This window comes from Gobio gobio (genome assembly GCF_949357685.1).
Source record: "Gobio gobio genome assembly, chromosome: 5".
NCBI classification, from domain to species: Eukaryota; Metazoa; Chordata; class Actinopteri; order Cypriniformes; family Gobionidae; genus Gobio; species Gobio gobio.
The window spans coordinates 21,026,709-21,044,840 of record NC_137101.1 but is presented as its reverse complement, the minus strand read 5'-3'; the positions used below and the strand labels follow the sequence as shown (position 1 = coordinate 21,044,840).

General features: G+C 36.0%; 1 protein-coding gene across 2 annotated transcripts in view; it reads left to right on the top strand.

The window, feature by feature from the left end:
- The first annotated feature begins 2,414 nt into the window (after positions 1-2,414).
- cacna2d4a (calcium channel, voltage-dependent, alpha 2/delta subunit 4a) overlaps positions 2,415-18,132 on the top strand; it is a 51,852-nt gene continuing 36,134 nt past the window's right edge. For both annotated transcript variants that reach the window (XM_079816862.1, XM_079816863.1), the window contains exons 1-27: positions 2,415-2,898; positions 4,181-4,262; positions 5,143-5,259; positions 5,434-5,493; positions 5,586-5,748; positions 5,821-5,952; positions 6,250-6,310; positions 8,001-8,151; positions 8,268-8,342; positions 8,435-8,524; positions 8,605-8,718; positions 8,810-8,888; positions 9,774-9,907; positions 10,131-10,148; positions 11,181-11,258; positions 12,581-12,661; positions 12,808-12,882; positions 13,007-13,093; positions 13,172-13,243; positions 13,355-13,416; positions 13,510-13,577; positions 13,684-13,729; positions 13,825-13,922; positions 16,619-16,712; positions 16,802-16,894; positions 17,265-17,395; positions 17,495-17,566. In XM_079816862.1, the coding sequence (XP_079672988.1) occupies positions 2,807-2,898; positions 4,181-4,262; positions 5,143-5,259; positions 5,434-5,493; positions 5,586-5,748; positions 5,821-5,952; positions 6,250-6,310; positions 8,001-8,151; positions 8,268-8,342; positions 8,435-8,524; positions 8,605-8,718; positions 8,810-8,888; positions 9,774-9,907; positions 10,131-10,148; positions 11,181-11,258; positions 12,581-12,661; positions 12,808-12,882; positions 13,007-13,093; positions 13,172-13,243; positions 13,355-13,416; positions 13,510-13,577; positions 13,684-13,729; positions 13,825-13,922; positions 16,619-16,712; positions 16,802-16,894; positions 17,265-17,395; positions 17,495-17,566 (2,425 nt within the window). In that variant the 5' untranslated portion in view covers positions 2,415-2,806. The remainder of the gene's footprint in view (positions 2,899-4,180; positions 4,263-5,142; positions 5,260-5,433; positions 5,494-5,585; positions 5,749-5,820; positions 5,953-6,249; positions 6,311-8,000; positions 8,152-8,267; positions 8,343-8,434; positions 8,525-8,604; positions 8,719-8,809; positions 8,889-9,773; positions 9,908-10,130; positions 10,149-11,180; positions 11,259-12,580; positions 12,662-12,807; positions 12,883-13,006; positions 13,094-13,171; positions 13,244-13,354; positions 13,417-13,509; positions 13,578-13,683; positions 13,730-13,824; positions 13,923-16,618; positions 16,713-16,801; positions 16,895-17,264; positions 17,396-17,494; positions 17,567-18,132) is intronic.

The window sequence follows — 18,132 nt, the reverse complement described above, 5'->3', positions numbered from 1 at the left end:
CACATGCTGTTACGGGTGAAAGATTCTAAATGTATCCTTCATGCTTAGACTGTGTGTGTTGGCTTAAGCTGATTTGTATGGTCTGTCCCACTCACACTGTCACATTACGACCCAACCGTTTGAATGCAGGAAACAAGGGAGGGTTACATGCATGTGTGTTTCCCTCCGGGTGTTTTTGTACCCTGTGTAAGTCAGTAATTACAGATTGGTTTTATTACAGCATTTATGTTTGACATCAGTCAAATTTATTTTCCTGACATTTAGATAATGGAGTTCTACACCAAGACAACAATAAACAAACATAAAACAATCAAACATAATTCATACCAGGTCTAGCCAGATGCATGGTGAGTTTATAAAACAATGCATTTTAGGTTACCTTCTATATGTGGAGGTTTAAAACAGAACTACATACTTAGATGAAAACAGAGATATTAAAAGAGCAGTGCTAAAAAGAGAAACTTCTTATTCGTTCTATCTATATTCACGTTTTTGTACGTCTCTCATGCCCACTAAGACTGCATTTACAGTGGGCTTCACAAATATTGGCATCCTTGGTAAATATGAGCAAAACTGATTGAAAGAACACCATTTATTTGAAATGAAAATCTTTTAAAATATATCTTTACTGACAGTTTTTTTTTTTTTGATCAATTGAATGCATTCTTGGGGAATAAAAGTATTCATTTCTTTTTAAAAAAAAACCCTTAAAATTCTTATTTTTGAAACGGTAGTTTTGAAGTGTCTTCTTTCTTCAGTCATTTTGTCACTGCATAGAGATACCAATTGAATTCCTTAAAATCAATCTCTCACAATAAAGCTTAAAATTGCTCTCTTGCATGGGCAGGGCAAAATGCATCCTTCTATAATCAGTCACTGTCTCAATCTACATCACAAGACTGAAATCCTCAGCTTACATCTGCAAGCATAAACACACTTTGTGCAGGTGTGTATCTGTCTGGAGGATGGAAGCTGTTATCTACACTAACTGGGTCACCGGGAGAAATCCAGAGCATGACATCTGGACACTGACACTCGCAATCCAGCGTGTGTGTTTTAGGGAAACAGGATGAGCGATGTAGCTGTTATTGAAATCATACTGCTGTTATTAAAGTCAAATGAGATTTCACTGGAAGACAGATGATTGTTTTAAAGAAAAGTAGAAGCCCATTTTATTTTAAAAAAAGGGTTGGGTTTTAAATGATAAACCAATAGATAAAGTATAAATGAAGACAAAAATATATGGACACTTTCTTCTGTAGATATCAAAAATTGAATTAGTGAACTATGTTCATGTTATGAACAAACTTATGTGAACTTACACTGTTCAAAACTTTGGTCAGTAAGATTTATTTTGTATTTTTTTTACTTTTAATTTAAATACTTTTAGCAAGGATGCATTCAATTAATCAATGTATTTATTTGTATTTATCAGCATTTGTGGCTATTTTCATGGCAAGATCAATATATTACAAATAAATATATACGTTTTTCTGTTCAATATTTGATTAAAAAAAAAAACTTATTCCAGGTGAAACATTTAGAAAAACATCCATTAAAGAACTTTCTGTGTAAAAACGTTGCCTAGTGACATTTAAAGCAGTACATTCCCAAAAAATATGTTTTATTGACAAATGGGTTTGACAAAAATTATATATTGGTGGTACATTTACCTTTCATTAAATTGATCATAAGTAGCAGTGAAGAATTTTTCCCCAAGATAATGTGTTTGCGTTTTGATGAAAAACTCTGTTCCCTTGCTAAACTTTTGTGAACAAAATTATATGAGGTGTGAGAAAAAATATATTTCACTGCTTTTGCATGTGTGAACGCAAAGTTTCTCAGGGAAACGATAGTTTTGCACAAATGTTTTGCAACCAAACTTCAAGTTTTTCAGGAGGAAACAGTACAATTACGAGAGAAAACAACACTTCTGCAAGAGAATGCAAAAACATTGAAATATAATTTTTCCTCCCATCACATTTTTTTACCATCACCAATGGCCACTTTAGGGGCTCCATATGCTAAAAATCACATTATGTATGTATGTATGTATGTATGCATGTATGTCTGTCTGTGGAATCTGCACACAAATTATGCTAGATATTTCCTCAACTTTTCTTCATACTTTCTCACTTTTCTGAGCCATTTATGCATTGACTTTTAAAAAGCTGCATACATTCATTCATGTTGCTTCAGTGTCCCTTTTTGGTGCAAGCTTTAGTTTCCTTCTTTCTGACGGGACAGATCAGTAATCCTCTGACAGAAACCCTCTTCCCGCTCACCCTTTTCTCTTTCTTTTTATCTCTCTATTCCAATACATCTGCCCCTCACCCATCCTACATCCTCTACATCTCTCCCTCTCTGTCTCTCTCCCCCACTGTGGGAGTTGAGTGTAATCCATGTGGATTATCATAGTGGGGAGGGCAAAGGCAGTGTGCGAGTGTATCTGCTTCTGTTTCAGTTCCTCCCAGCTGCGTTGAACATAAGACTATGAGAGAATAAGAGAAAGGAAGACATCGGTGGAACTCTTAGAGGATATGTATAAAGAAATGCTGTGGCAAAGAGAATGATGGAAGGATGAGATGTAAACATGGAATGGGGATAGGAGCCGGATGTCATCATTTCAGAAGAACTTTCTGGGAAGATTGCAGTCATCCAAAACACACTTCTGAGGCTTCCGGAGTGTCTGTTGGCCACAGTCTGATATCAAGACTAGACTGGGATTACCGTAGACAGTCTGTTTTCAGGATCCAGTGAGCTGGAGATCACACATACTGCTGTTTTATGCACGTGGCAGGGGTTGATGGGTAGGATGAAGAGCATCACACTGCTCTGGGTGCTGTTTTCAAGTTGGACCATACAAACACAAGCTCAGATGAGGATATCGCCTGAAACGTGAGTCCAGCTTAACCCTCAAAACACTTCCAACAACCCCACAAAGGCAAGATATGCACAATGTGAGAGATGCCATCATCTTTTTAGGGTCCTGTATTGCTAAATTCAACATAAATATCTCACACTTGGACTTTGCCCTCACACATTTAAGAAACTCAGTAGAGATGAAGTAGAGATGAACCACTAATAGCACTCCTCTGATTCCTTGTGCAGAACTGCAGTATGTCTCCAGATCAAATCGTAATGCTTGCAGGTCATGACCTGCACACCTCCTGTCACTACTTAAATACAGCCAAAAGTACTGTAAGCCAAAGCTTAACCTCCATTGGCAACATTCACTCAAAATCCACAGCCTGTTTGAACAGACTTTTTGGTCTCTCTGAGGGCTAATTTAGTTCCTGAAAGTCAAATCATGGAAGACATGCAAACCTTAATAAGCTTAAAATCTTAAGCGGTCACACTGGCAGAGCAAAAGCAGAAAATTGTAACCCTGCATTTTCATTAACAACGTTTACCTCAACATCATTTGAAATCCATGTTTGAGAACCATCACTGCTCTCACAAGAAATTGCAAACTGCTTATGATTTCAAGGATCTCCTTGCAATTAATGATATCAAAATATCAGATTTCTGGCTTTTATTCCATATCAGTTCGATAACATACATACTGTCTGATTTTTTTTATGTTTTTGAGAGAAGTCTCTTATGCTTACCAAAACTGCATTTATTTGTTAAAAAATACAGCACAACTGTAATACTACAATTTATTAGCTACAATGATTACAATCATTACTCCAGTCTTCTGTGTCACATGATCCTTCAGAAATCATTCAAATATGCTGATTTGCTGCTTTTTTATTATTATCAATGTTGAAAACTTTGCTGCTTAATGTTTTTTGAAACAGTGATAAATTAAGGATTCTTTGATGAATAGAAAGTTAAAAAACAGCATGTAAATTAAACATAAAACTTTTGTAAAATTATAAATGTTCTTACTGTCACGTTTGATTCATTTAGTATGTCCTTGCTGAATAAAAGTATGGATTTCTTTTTTTTTTTAAACTTCCTTACCCCAAACGGCGTACAGATTTTCATCTAATCAAATGCTCTCTAGAATGTCCCTCCCCCAGACATTTTACCGTCTGAAATGTCAGTTACGTGATATTTATTTTAAGATACACTTTAAAATTAATATCATGCTCACATGCTGAACACCAGGCTGTGATAAAATGTATCAAAAGGAAGATTTAATGTCAAATGATTTTTTGTGTGTTTTGAACAGGGTTCAACAGTGGGCCAATGCCTTTGGAAAACGGATTTTGGCCTTGTCAAACAGATACTCAGGTGCCCAACTCTTACAGAAGGTTTGTCTATTGTGACTGTAAAAGAATTAGTAATTATGAGAATCTTCTGTATACATATTTTTTTTTTCCTGATAATGGGATTATTCCTGAAAATGTGACTTTACCCTCTCATTTCAATCCTAATATCAAAGCAATCAGAGACATTTCTGATATTGTCTGATAATCTGCAGAGGAAGCATGTTTTATCCATAAATCACTACATTAGCAGTGTGTCTAACTGCTAATAAATGTCATATGCAGCTGTGTCCAGTTACCTGGCATCTGTTTGAATTTACACAACACTCTAATTAACACTACTTTGTACTGTTAACCACAGACCCGGTGCCAGCCTACGAGCAGCCCATCTGCCAACCAGAAAGACATATAATGACCTGAATATGTAGGCTTTCTTTCACCTTAAGGCCGTTTATTAGTGCAGCACAACAGCAGGATGTGCCCGAACAGTGAGGCAGGAAGGGGATTAACCTTCCCAGACTGCTGCATCTCCTCCTCCCTCTATTCCTTCTCTCTTTTTTGTTTTTGCGTGTCTAATCTAAGCTCAGAATAAAGCCTGGTACTTTTACAGTGTTTTGTGGAGGTGGATTATCCCTGTCTGACCTCCGGTTCCACTGGCCAATAGGTGGAGAGCAGGACTCATTGAGATTCTGCTCTCAGTGACCTTTGATACTAACAAAATGTTGGTCCAACATTGTTTTGGTCCCCATGAGCAAAACAGCTTATAAATCATACTAAATTATTAATTTTTTGAAAATGTAAAAATGCAGAACGTTTTCTGTGAGGGTTGTGTTTATGGGTAGGGTTATAGAATATAAAGTTTGTACAGATAAAAATCATTATGTCTATGGAAGTCACCATAAACCGTGTGTGTGTGTGTGTGTAGAAATATAAAGATGTGGAGCCCATTGTCAAGATGGTGGAAGTGGATGGTTTAAAGATGGTGAAGGAATTTGCTGAAGACATGGAGAACATGCTGGGCAGGAAGATGAAGTCGGTCAAGGTCTGAGAAATCAGTATATTGTAGAAATGCGTAATTCTAAAGTTATAAAATATATGAAATTCATACTATGAAAATAAATATTTAATTATTTAATATAATTTGTTGTTTTTTCATATCTGGATGATCAATAAGAAGGCAATCTTCTAAATCATTTTTTATATGTGTTTTATGCAGAGAATGGCAGAGACAGCAGAGGATGCAGATTTATATCATGAATATAATGCCACATTAGAGGTGAGCTATCCATTATCCAGCCTTCCTCTTATTCTCCTGTTCATCCCTCAATCTAAAATTCCCTCAAATTACTTCCACTTGTTTTTCTGCAGTTTGACTACTTCAACTCCATGATGATCAACACAGTGGACGAGGATGGGAACAATGTGGACCTGGGAGGTGAATTTCCTCTGGAGGAGAATGAACACTTCAACAAACTGCTTGTCAATACTCAGCAAAGTGTCATACAAGTGCCCACCAATGTCTATAACAAAGGTAAGTCCAAAAAGTCAATTTTCATCCTTGATTAGAAACTAAAGATAAAGCAGATCTCTCTCTGTCTCTCAGATCCTGATATTCTGAATGGAGTGTTTATGTCAGAAGCGCTGAATGACATATTTATCAGTAACTTTGAGAAGGACCCGACTCTAACCTGGCAGTACTTCGGCAGTTCATCTGGATTTTTCAGACTTTACCCTGGTAATCATCAACAGCCTTACCCCTTCAAATGCACCTTTGTAGGTTACTGAACATGCAGTTTTGCTCATTCAGACACAGGACAGAGAGCTGGAAGTCTGATTGACACAGCATTACTGGTGTAATTATTGGTGACAATGACTCTCTCTGCCTCTCTCATTCATCATCATGTCATGTCAGTATTGACACAGTAACCAAACCGATAAACTCAGATCTTACATGCAGATGAACACAGAAATCCTTCTCCCTCTCTCTCATGGAGAAGAGACAGTAAACATATTCAATTATATGCTTTTTAAGGTATCAAGTGGACACCTGATGAAAATGGAGTTGTCACTTTTGATGGCAGGAATCGCAACTGGTGAGTCTTTGAAAGTGTGTGTGTGTGTGTGTGTGTGTGTGTGTGTGTGTGTGTGTGTGTGTGTGTGTGTGTGTGTGTGTGTGTGTGTGTGTGTGTGTGTGTGTGTGTGTGTGTGTGTGTGTGTGTGTGTGTGTGTGTGTGTGTGTGTGTGTGTGTGTGTGGATGTACTGTTCAAAACTATACAATAGTCCAGTTTGGGGTCAGTATTTACTTTTTTGTAGGAAATTAATCCTTTTATTCAGCAAGGACGCATTAAACAGATCAAAAGTGAGTTTAAATTGTTACAAAACATATGAAAGCTGTTCTTTGGAACAGTACTTTCCATACAGTGCATCAAAGAAATGCATCATGGTTTTTCACAAAAATACTAACCGTTTTGCGAACCGTGATAATAATAAATGTTTCTTGAGCAGCGAATCAGCATATTAGAATGATTTATGAAGGATCATGTGACACTGAAGAATGGAGTAATGATGCTGAAAATTCAGCTTTGCCATGACATTTTACAACATACAAAATACAAAATGGTTATAAATGCTTTCACTGTATGTCTATCAAATAAATGCAGCCTTGGTGAGCATAAGAGACCTCTTTCAAAGTCCTATACAGACCCCAAACTATTGAACGGCAGTGTACACACACACCTCAACATCAACTAGTCAGTGGGACATGTTAATGGCAGCAGAATGTAGTGGCAAAAGACCGAAACAAAATGTAGGGGTCTTGTGTCTTCAAAAGCTTTTTTTTACCTGACACACAATCTTAAAAGCGTGACACTTCTGACAGGAGTTCAAAAAAGTTTTTCTCCTCTCCTAACCGTCAAGGACTCAAGACGACATCAAGATTAGTGATTTGGCCGCATTCCAGGGTCAAGGAGCAGCATGTCTGATCTCAGTGAAAGATTTTAATCTGGGTTCCTTTCCGTGACCGACTGCTTTAGTACATCTGCCCAGTTTCCTTAAACACCTTCTGCCAGGACTAACACTATTACAGCTAATGCACGCAATCTCTTTAGCTGTAATGAACGCAAAGTACTGACCCAGTGTATAGTGATCCGTTCCAATATCTGAACAGCTACAGTGATAATTTGCTGTGTATATATAATATGAGTAGTTCTGCGATACGAGTACGTTAAATAACCACATGTAAGCTAATTAAAAAGGTGTATTCCGGACTATTGCTCTGATATAGTGAGTCTTCAGTTTGAGACTCTCTCTCACACTTTCTTATTGTGATCTCATTATTTCCTTCTCTCAGAACATTACACAGATGAGATTTCACACAGTTATCCGGTTGAGTAATTATTACTGTGAAAGGTCTTGACTGTTTGTCAATGGCTATCTGAGTTATTTTAGTATATATTTTGTGTTTTCATTTGAGCAATTTTGTCTTTTGTCTTTATCTTTATTAGTTTTTTTTATATCTATTTAGCTTTATTTTGGTAATTTTAGTACTTCAACTTAAAACATATTTCCTTTATTGCCAAGGAAAGATTTCTAATCTTGTTTAAGTGGGTTTTTCATCAAATTTTATTTTCAGTGAATTATTTGTAACAGTTTTAGGAAACAAGACTGGTCTGAGCTTGTAAGCATTTCAAAAAGTCCTTTAAAAACACTCCTCTCAAACTGCATGACAAAGTATCCTTCATTTAAAATTAAGAGAACACTTGTGTTTTTTTTCTCTTTCTCAGGTACATCCAGGCAGCCACGTCCCCCAAAGACATCATAATCGTTGTGGACATCAGTGGCAGCATGAAGGGTTTGAGGCTCACTATTGCAAAACACACCATCAACACCATTCTAGACACACTTGGCGAAAACGACTTTGTCAACGTCATTGCGGTAAGAACAGACATTTCCAAACGAAACCAGACTTCACACGAAACAGCGTTAAAATTTCTTCAATGTAAATCTAAGTTATTATCTTCAACAAAAGTTAATATTTTCTCTCTTTCCAGTACAGTGATTATGTCCGGTATGTAGAGCCCTGTTTTAAAGGCACGCTGGTACAGGCCGACCTGGATAACCGTGAGGTAACGTTTCCTCTGCTTGCACAGAGCAGTGAATTCGGTTGCCAGTTGAGATTTTAATATTTGCTGCATTCCTGCATTTTAATTCTTTCTAGCACTTCAAACTTTTGGTGGAGGAGTTGCAGGTAAAAGGTGAAGGAAAGGTGAAGAAAGCCATGAAAGAGTCCTTCAAGATTCTGAATGAGGTGAGTGTGTGTAAGTGTTTGAGGGATGTATATTCATCCATATAGAAATATTGGTATATCAAAAGTCTGTGTGTGCATAGGCAGCAGCAGAAGGCAGGGGTAGTTTATGTAACCAGGCAATCATGTTGATTACTGATGGAGCCATGGAGGATTTCCAGAAGGTGTTTGAGGAGTTCAACTGGCCAGACCGCAAGGTACCAAATGCGCACAAACAAACAAAGAGTCGCTATGGATACATGCTTTACCTGTGTGCATAATCTGATAACATAATACGCTATCAAACAGGTGCGCTTGTTCTCATATCTAATTGGACGAGAGCTAACATTTGCTGACAATGTCAAATGGATTGCCTGCAACAATAAAGGTGAGATCTACTGCAATTAAAGCAGAGCATTGTGGGAAACTACCTGAGCTAGTGAGTTCTATTATTTGTGCAGAAAATCTGCAATGTGCACACGTTGTACATTATTTATAATGCAAATGTTTTGTGAGCACAAAGGTTTCAATTCCCATTACTTTTCCAGTCATTTCAAAATCACATTACTGCATAGTTATATTTTAGTATTATTTTAGTTCTATTTATATATCATTATATTATTTATACAGTTTTTGAAATAATATATATATTTTTTTAATTTTACATTTAATTTTTTTTAATTTTGTTGCATGTTTTTGTCATTTATATTTTGTGTTGTTGTTATTTCTAGCTTTAATTCATTTAATTGTTTTTAGTAATTTTAGTACTTCAACTTATTTAAGTTAATTATTTATGTTATTTTTAGTTAACAATAACAACATAGTTTCAAGCCAAGGAAATATGTTAGACCTAATCAAAATTATATTAACAATAGAAATTTCTGCAACTTTTTCTATTTTTTCTGCCTTATATTAATACATTGTTGTTAGCTGTTGTCAGTGATTTATATATGTATATTTAATTTTTGTATATATTTAATTACATATATATGTTTATGTATGTGTGTGTTAGTAATATCTGAAATGACTTGGACACAATCACCTCTGATAACAGATCACTCTTGTAATGTAGACGCATGCCTTTTCTGTAAAGCTTTGAAAATAATTTTTTATGCAAATCACAATTTAAAAAATGCTTGATCTTTCCATGCTTTCCATGACGCGTTCTAATATAATTCTGATTAAATATTTTTGACAGCTATGCCCTCTGCTGGTAACTAAATAAATCAATCATATCTTCATATTACCAATGTTTTTGTGTGCTTGTAATTAGGTTACTACACCCATATCTCTACTCTGGCGGATGTACAGGAGAATGTGATGGAATATCTTCATGTGCTGAGCAGGCCAATGGTCATCAACCATGATCATGACATCATCTGGACAGAGGCTTACATGGACAGTGTGGTGAGCTGCTTACCTTTTCTCGTTCGCTCTTTCTTTTTGCAAGAGTCGGTACTGTACACAAAAGGTGATCTTGCATATTGCCCCAAACCTTCATACTGATCATTTTTGTCTTTGTTAATCTTGAACCTCTCATGTTGTGATTTCATTATCTGATTCCGAAGGTGATCTTGCTATGTCTGTTACTTCATTATGTCTGTCGTTATTTCCTGTCATCCCATTTCAGCTACCCAATACAGCTGAGGTAAATTATTTCGTTCCCCGCAGTAGATCGAAATATATCCTGCATACATCCAAACGCAGTAGTTCATGTGTTCTTGCAGTTTAGAGTTCATAGCTTCTCTTTTAGATTTATTTTAGTTTAGTTAGATGTAAAGTTTTTAATTTATCAAACGTCTGGTAGATGTTTAGTGCTAAAGCAACAGGAATTCAGATCTATATGTGATTGTGCTGTTTTGTTAATTTGTTATGAATGCAATTAGTCTTTCCTGAAGACAAGTGTATTAATGGATGATTAACAAGTCTTATATTTAATATGATACAGAGGCAAAATAGCTCACAAAGGAGCTACAGACACATTTTCTGCATTGATTATGAGGATTTAAATATGATAAGTTACATGGAGCCAAGAGGGCAAATTTGAATGTGGACGATTTGAATTCTGTGGAAACCTACATGAGTTTCTATAGAATTCTGTGGATGCCGATGACTATAGATGCCATGCAAATAATGCAATAAAGACAGCAACTGCACGCCTGTTCAAAACTGAGTTATGACTAGAATCGGGTCTGTCCTGTGATATACTGGTTTGGTCAGCTGTGCTCAAATTCAAAGAGAAAACACAGTTGATATCAATTCATTAAAAAACTATAAAGCCATTTTTCTCAGTTTCATTGTTGGCGTAGTTACTGTATTTTGGGACTCTTTATTAGTTGCTGATGCTGTATTCATTAATGAATGGTTTAGTTCTTTGTGAGTCATACATTAACTCAAGATTATCTGTGTATTGTTTAAAGTGATAGTTCATCCAAAAATGAAAATCACCCCATGATTTACTCACCCTCAAGCCAAGCTTGGATTAGCCGGGACATTTTTGTAAAGAGTTGCCATATTTTGCCTTTGCAAGGTAGAACAATAATTTCACCTACCAGTGAAGCACCTGCTCTTAATGGAAGTATCCGACGGTCTCGTTCAGGGTTCTGTCCACTTCACAGGCCTCCCTGGGATTAACCATTAGTTCAGTCTGTGTTGTCTCTCTCTCTTTCTCGTCTTTCAGCTTTTTAACACACAGGCTGAGAGTTTGCTGTTGATGACCTCTGTGGCCATGCCTGTGTTCAGCAAGAAAGAAGAAACAGTGAGTTGCTCTCTCAAAAATGACTCCTATGCCTAATATATAAGGGAAAGTGTGGTTCCACAAAAAAAAAAGTCTGGACAGAGACATCTCTTTCATTCAGTTCATCATGCAATTGAGTCTCATTCAACAAAGATATAATTATAGTTAAATAAATACATAATTCAAATGATATAGGCTAAGGATATTATTTAAGGTATTACTGTTGTTGTCATGATAAAAGACCAGCCCTAAATAAAGAAAAGATATATTAAATAAAAAATGTTTTTGAACAAATCAGTTGAATTATTCAAAAATGTAACTTACTCATAACACTGAGAAAAAAAAGAAGAAAAAAAACAGCAATTTGTCGCCTCCTCCTGGTTAATAGCTGTAAACTGCAGAAATGGGGCTGTGCGAATCTGTTTAGTGATTCGAATTTAATTATAATTTATGTTACAAAACAATGAATGTAGCTTTTTTACAGTTAAACTACACTAGGAGCTCGTGATATTGGGAACTTAGATAATACACACTATACTGTTCGTCACATTATACATTTAATTGGTTTATAAAACTCATATAATCTAATGAAGACATTAAATATACACTATTCAACACTCATAACACATTTATCCAAATTATTCCGCTACAATTTGAATATTTGACCTGATTTTGTACCTAAAAAGGGTGATGATATGTCTTCGCTCTCTCCGCTCTTACTCAATAACGGCTTTCTCGCGTCATGACCGACCGTCATGACTGATGAAAAAAGAGCTCGGGAATCCTAACCAGACATAACTAATCGGGCAAAAAATAAATAAAAATTAATGTAAACGCGTTTTATTAGCATCTAATACAATTCCATCACGATTATACGTGAATCATTATGAATCTACAAAAAATGCTTTGAATTCAATCAAAAACCGAATCAGGAAGTGAACAAGTTGCAGCTTCTGGTCCAGGTCTTTTGTATGTGCTTTGTTAAATATAGGGCTATTTTACTCGAGATGCCTTCAAAGGAGCTACCAAAGATGAGTATAACAGATAGCCATCGCATATGCTGAATGATATCTAAAAGCTTTTTATTTTTTTATAACAAATACCATGGTTAAACTATTGTTAGTGTAGCAAAACAATGGTTAATTTGTGGTTAGCCTACCATTGTTTAACTACACGTTTTTTTATTTTTTTTTTGTAGTTAACTAAAACCATGGTTAATTTTTGTAAGGTAGACCATTGACAATTTTAGAACATCATGCAGTTTAATTCAACTGTTTATTATAAATAAACTCGAGAGATTTTTACGGATGATAATTTTGCCTTTGCTCTTTCTTTATGTGTAGCTGTCTCACGGCATCCTCCTTGGTGTGGTTGGCACTGATGTCCCTTTAAAAGAGCTCATGAGATTGGCTCCTCGATACAAGGTGCCTTCATAATGTCCTCAGTCCTCCATTCACTTTTCATTCACAGGGCAGACTGTTTCCATGTAGATTACTGCATACACAGATTGGTTAAACTGCTGACTGAATAATAAATATGTGATTTTACTCAATGATTTGTTATTTTTCAGCTGGGAGTTCACGGCTATGCATTCTTAAACACTAATAATGGTTATATACTCTCTCATCCTGACCTTCGACCTCTGGTGAGCTCCACAATATTCCAGAGATTACCTTAACCTACACATATTACCTATTGTCTATAAGAGTCGATTACATTGTGTTATTAGTTTTGTATCACAAGTTGATTATTTCTATACTTTGTATTAGTATAAAGATGGTAAGAAGCTGAGGCCAAAGCCTAACTATAACAGTGTGGATCTGTCAGAGGTGGAGTGGGAAGATACAGAAGACAGAGTGAGTGGAACAACACACACATACACACACATTTTTAGATCAGTTGCTTTAAAGTGTTTGTGTGTGTTGATCCTGTAGTTGAGAACAGCAATGGTAAAAGGGGAAAGTGGCACACTCTCTTTGAACGTCAGAGCAACAGTAGAAAAAGGAGTGAGTTGATTGGCTTCTTTTAAGATTACTTTAGTCTGATTTAATCATTTTTATCCCATAATAACCCAGCCGTGACTGTCATACTCACATGCCGACGTCTTGCCTTCTCAGAAGAGAGTCGTCTTCCTGAAAAATGAATATTTTTACACCACCATCAACGAAACTCCATTCAGGTGGGAGTCTAAAACATGCTGACTATATATTTAAATTTTGCTAAATGTGAGACTTTTGGATATGCATTATATATCGTGCGTCTATGTTTTTAGTCTTGGAATTGTACTTACCAATGGTCACGGGAAGAATGTTTTCATTGGAAATGTTTCAGTTGAAGAGGGTAAAGATTTTCAAATTATTACCTGCAAATTAAAGATCATTTGCATGTCTTTGTTTACGGCTTTCGTTTGTAAATCCTCTCAGCTGTGTTGTTTTTCTGTCTACAGGCCTACATGACCTAACAGCATCTGATGTCTCTATTGCTGATGAATGGTGGGGGTTAGCAAAGGCTAAGAACTAGAATAGGCTGTTTTTGACATCTGAAATGATTTGATATATTCTGATTGAACGTTTCTTTGATGTTTCAGGACATACTGCGAGACAGACATCGATCCACATCACCGCAAATTGACACAGTTTCAGGCCGTGGTTCGATATCTGACAGGGAAAGAACCAGACCTGGAGTGTGAGTTCTGCCTCTTGAGGCTTTTAGACACTAGACTCAAAGTTTTAACGTAGCATTTGATTTGAGACTTACTTGTATCATTACATTCATGTAGAATTAAAACATTTTAGCAAAAAGGAGCCAACAAGATGCTTAATATGGAAGCCCGTTTCCGCCACTAAATAAAAAAATAAAAAGAGTAATTGCGACTTTTTATCTCACAATTGCGTGATATAAAGTCAGAATTCTGAGATATAAACTTGCAATTGCATGATATAAAGTAACAATTCTGAGATATAAACTCGCAATTGCATGATATAAAGTCACAATTCTGATTGAGAAAAAAAAGTCAGAATTGTGACTTTATATCACGCAATTGAGTTGCGAGTTTATAGCCCAGAATTCTGACTTTATAACTCGCAATTGTGAGAAAAAAAGTCAGAATTGTGAATTTATATCACACAATTGAGTTGAGAGTTTATATCTCAGAATTCTGACTGTATAACTCGCAATTGCAAGTTTATATCTCAGAATTCTGACTTTATAACTCGCAATTGGGAGAAAAAAAAGTCAGAATTGTGACTTTATATTACGCAATTGAGTTGCGAGTTTATATCTCAGAATTCTGACTTTATAACTTGCAATTGTGAGAAAAAAAAGTCAGAATTGTGACTTTATATCACGCAATTGAGTTGCGAGTTTATATCTCAGAATTCTGACTTTATAACTCGCAATTGTGAGAAAAAAGTCAGAATTGTGACTTTATATCACGCAATTGAGTTGCAAGTTTATATCTCTGAATTCTGACTTTATATCACGCAATTTCAAGTTTATTTCTCAGAATTCTGACTTTATAACTCGCAATTGTGAGAAAAAAAGTCAGAATTGTGACTTTATATCACGCAATTGAATTGCGAGTTTATATATCAGAATTCTGACTTTATAACTCGCAATTGTGAGAAAAAAAAGTCAGAATTGCGACTTTATATCACGCAACTGAGTTGCGAGTTTATATCTCAGAATTCTGACTTTATATCATGCAATTGCAAGTATATTTCTCAGAATTCTGACTTTATAACTCGCAATTGTGAGAAAAAAGTCAGAATTGTGACTTTATATCACGCAAATTGAGTTGCAAGTTTATATCTCAGAATTCTGACTTTATATCACGCAATTGCAAGTTTATTTCTCAGAATTCAGACTTTATAACTCGCAATTGTGAGAAAAAAAGTCAGAATTGTGACTATATCACGCAATTGAATTGCGATTTTATATATCAGAATTCTGACTTTATAACTCGCAATTGTGAGAGAAAAAAAGTCAGAATTGTGACTTTATATCACGCAATTGAGTTGCGAGTTTATATCTCAGAATTCTGACTTTATATCACGCAATTGCAAGTTTATTTCTCAGAATCATGACTTTATAACTCGCAATTGTGAGAAAAAAGTTAGAATTGTGACTTTATATCACGCAATTGAGTTGCGAGTTTATATCTCAGAATTCTGACTTTATAACTCGCAATTGTGAGAAAAAAAGTCAGAATTGTGACTTTATATCACGCAATTGAGTTGCGAGTTTATATCTCAGAATTCTGACTTTATATCACGCAATTGCAAGTTTATATCTCAGAATTCTGACTTTATAACTCGCATTTGTGAGAAAAAAAGTCAGAATTGTGACTTTATATCACGCAATTGAGTTGCGAGTTTATATCTCAGAATTCTGACTTTATATCATGCAATTGCAAGTTTATTTCTCAGAATTATGACTTTATAACTCGCAATTGTGAGAAAAAAGTTAGAATTGTGACTTTATATCACGCAATTGAGTTGCGAGTTTATATCTCAGAATTCTGACTTTATAACTCGCAATTGTGAGAAAAAAAGTCAGAATTGTGACTTTATATCACGCAATTGAGTTGCGAGTTTATATCTCAGAATTCTGACTTTATATCACGCAATTGCAAGTTTATATCTCAGAATTCTGACTTTATAACTCGCATTTGTGAGAAAAAAAGTCAGAATTGTGACTTTATATCACGCAATTGAGTTGCGAGTTTATATCTCAGAATTCTGACTTTATATCACGCAATTGCATAAAGGGATAGTTCACCCAAAAATGAAAATTGTCATAATTTAGTCACGCTCAAGTTGTTCCAAACCTTTATGAATTTCTTTCTTCTGCTGAACACAAAGGAATATATTTGGAAGAATGTTTGTAACCAAGCAGATCTCGGCAGCCATTGACTACCATAGTATTTTTCCCCCCACTATGGTAGTCAATGGCTGCCGAGATCTGCTTGGTTACAAACATTCTTCCAAATATCTTCCTTTGTGTTCAGCAGAACAAATAAATTCATACAGGTTTGGAACAATTTGAGGGTGAATAAATAATGACAGAATTTTGTTAAAAATGCTCTGTTCAAAACCTAGTGAGCTGCGTGGTATGAAATTAAATGAATACATATTTCATTCTTTATTGTAAAGTATCGATAATAATAAGTCTACTAATAATTGACTTGGCATGTGGAGTGTTTCATACTGGCCACTTACAAGGTTTTGGCACAAAGCTAATCAATTAGTTAAATCATCTCATATCATTGCAACTTTTATTCTCTGTACAGCATAACCACTTTCGTATGCAATTCAACACAATTTGATCTGAATGATGATTGATGAAATCTGCAGTTTCGTTTTGTTCTGTCTGTTCTCCAGGTGATGAAAGACTCCTGCAGCAGACTCTGTTTGACGCAGTGGTCACAGCTCCAATGGAAGCCTACTGGACTGCACTGCTGCTCAACGCCTCCGGGTACAATTTCCCACCCACGCAAGTTTCATTAGTGAAATACGTGCTCGACCGTGATCTTTCTCATCCTTTTGCACGCCTCCATTGTGCAGTATTGATGCGGGAGTGGAGACGGCATTCCTGGGCACACGCTCAGGCCTCATGAGGATGATCAGATATGTTGGCGTAGAGAAACGTGTGGCGAAGTGAGTGCCTTTTATCGAGAGCTCCGCGTCACGACTCAACCACATCTGCATTGCCATAGGTTTTCTTAAAGGGATAGTTCACCCAAAAATGTCAATTCACATGCTTAATGCTTAACACAAAATTTGATATTTTGAAGAATGTGGGTAACCAAACAGTGGAAGGGTTACCTATCCCTTTAAGGCCATCCATTCCCACAGTGCATCACATATAATTTTTATCAGTATGCACTCTAAAATACACTCAACATTGGGAAGGTAAAGAGGAACAGACAGTAACACGTGAAAAACAGAATGTGTTATATTATATAATCAACTTACATAAGTTTATATACAATAAGATAAAAATCTCTTTTTAATGGTTTCTTTGCAGAAAATTCTTAACTCCATCCGATAAGGACAGTATTTATACTCTAGACCATTTCCCTGTTTGGTATCGGCGTGCCGCAGAGAATCCAGCTGGACGCTTTTTGTACTACGTTCCTTCAGCGGACAACACAAAAGGTAGTCTGTCTGCACACTGCAGTCAATATCAAAAGACTTTTGAGACTTTACACCCTATTGAGTGTATTGTGCTCAGTATTTGTTTTTCTTTCCCTGCAGTGGATGGCAGGTTTGTGGTTGCGGTCACGTCTGTTACAGTCTCTGTGAACAAAAAGACAGCAGTTGCTGGAGGTATGATCTTCCCTGATTATTATCTTTATCTATTATCTTTGTCCATTTTAAGTACGTGAGCACATGTGCCCATGTTTGGATGTGCGACCATATATGGAGTTCACCTCCACATGAACATCTCTTTTCCTCAACACGACCTTGGCTTGAACTATTTTCCTGTACTCATGCAGACACACATAATTGATGACTTGTTCTGTATTAATGCATTCATAAAAAGGAAAATAAATTAAAGGACAGGAAGTCATTGGACAAGAAGTTGGGATATGTTATCTGCTGGCATTCTTTTAAATAGCATTTGCTCTGAAAATCCCCCAAAAATCCTCAGAAAAGCCCTCAAAAATAGTCACAGGCAAAGCTATTTTTTTAACAATGTAGGCCTATGCATTTTTATTACATGGTTGTTATGAATGGCAGTCAATGGAAATATTGTATGCCACCATAATGGTGTAGTTACATATCTACCAGAAGGGGCTAACTGTGCAATGCTAATCAGCCAACGCTTGACCCCCTTCATTTATCCATCCATTTCAGATTTTTAATCTGGATCTCTCCATTTTGTGTGAATC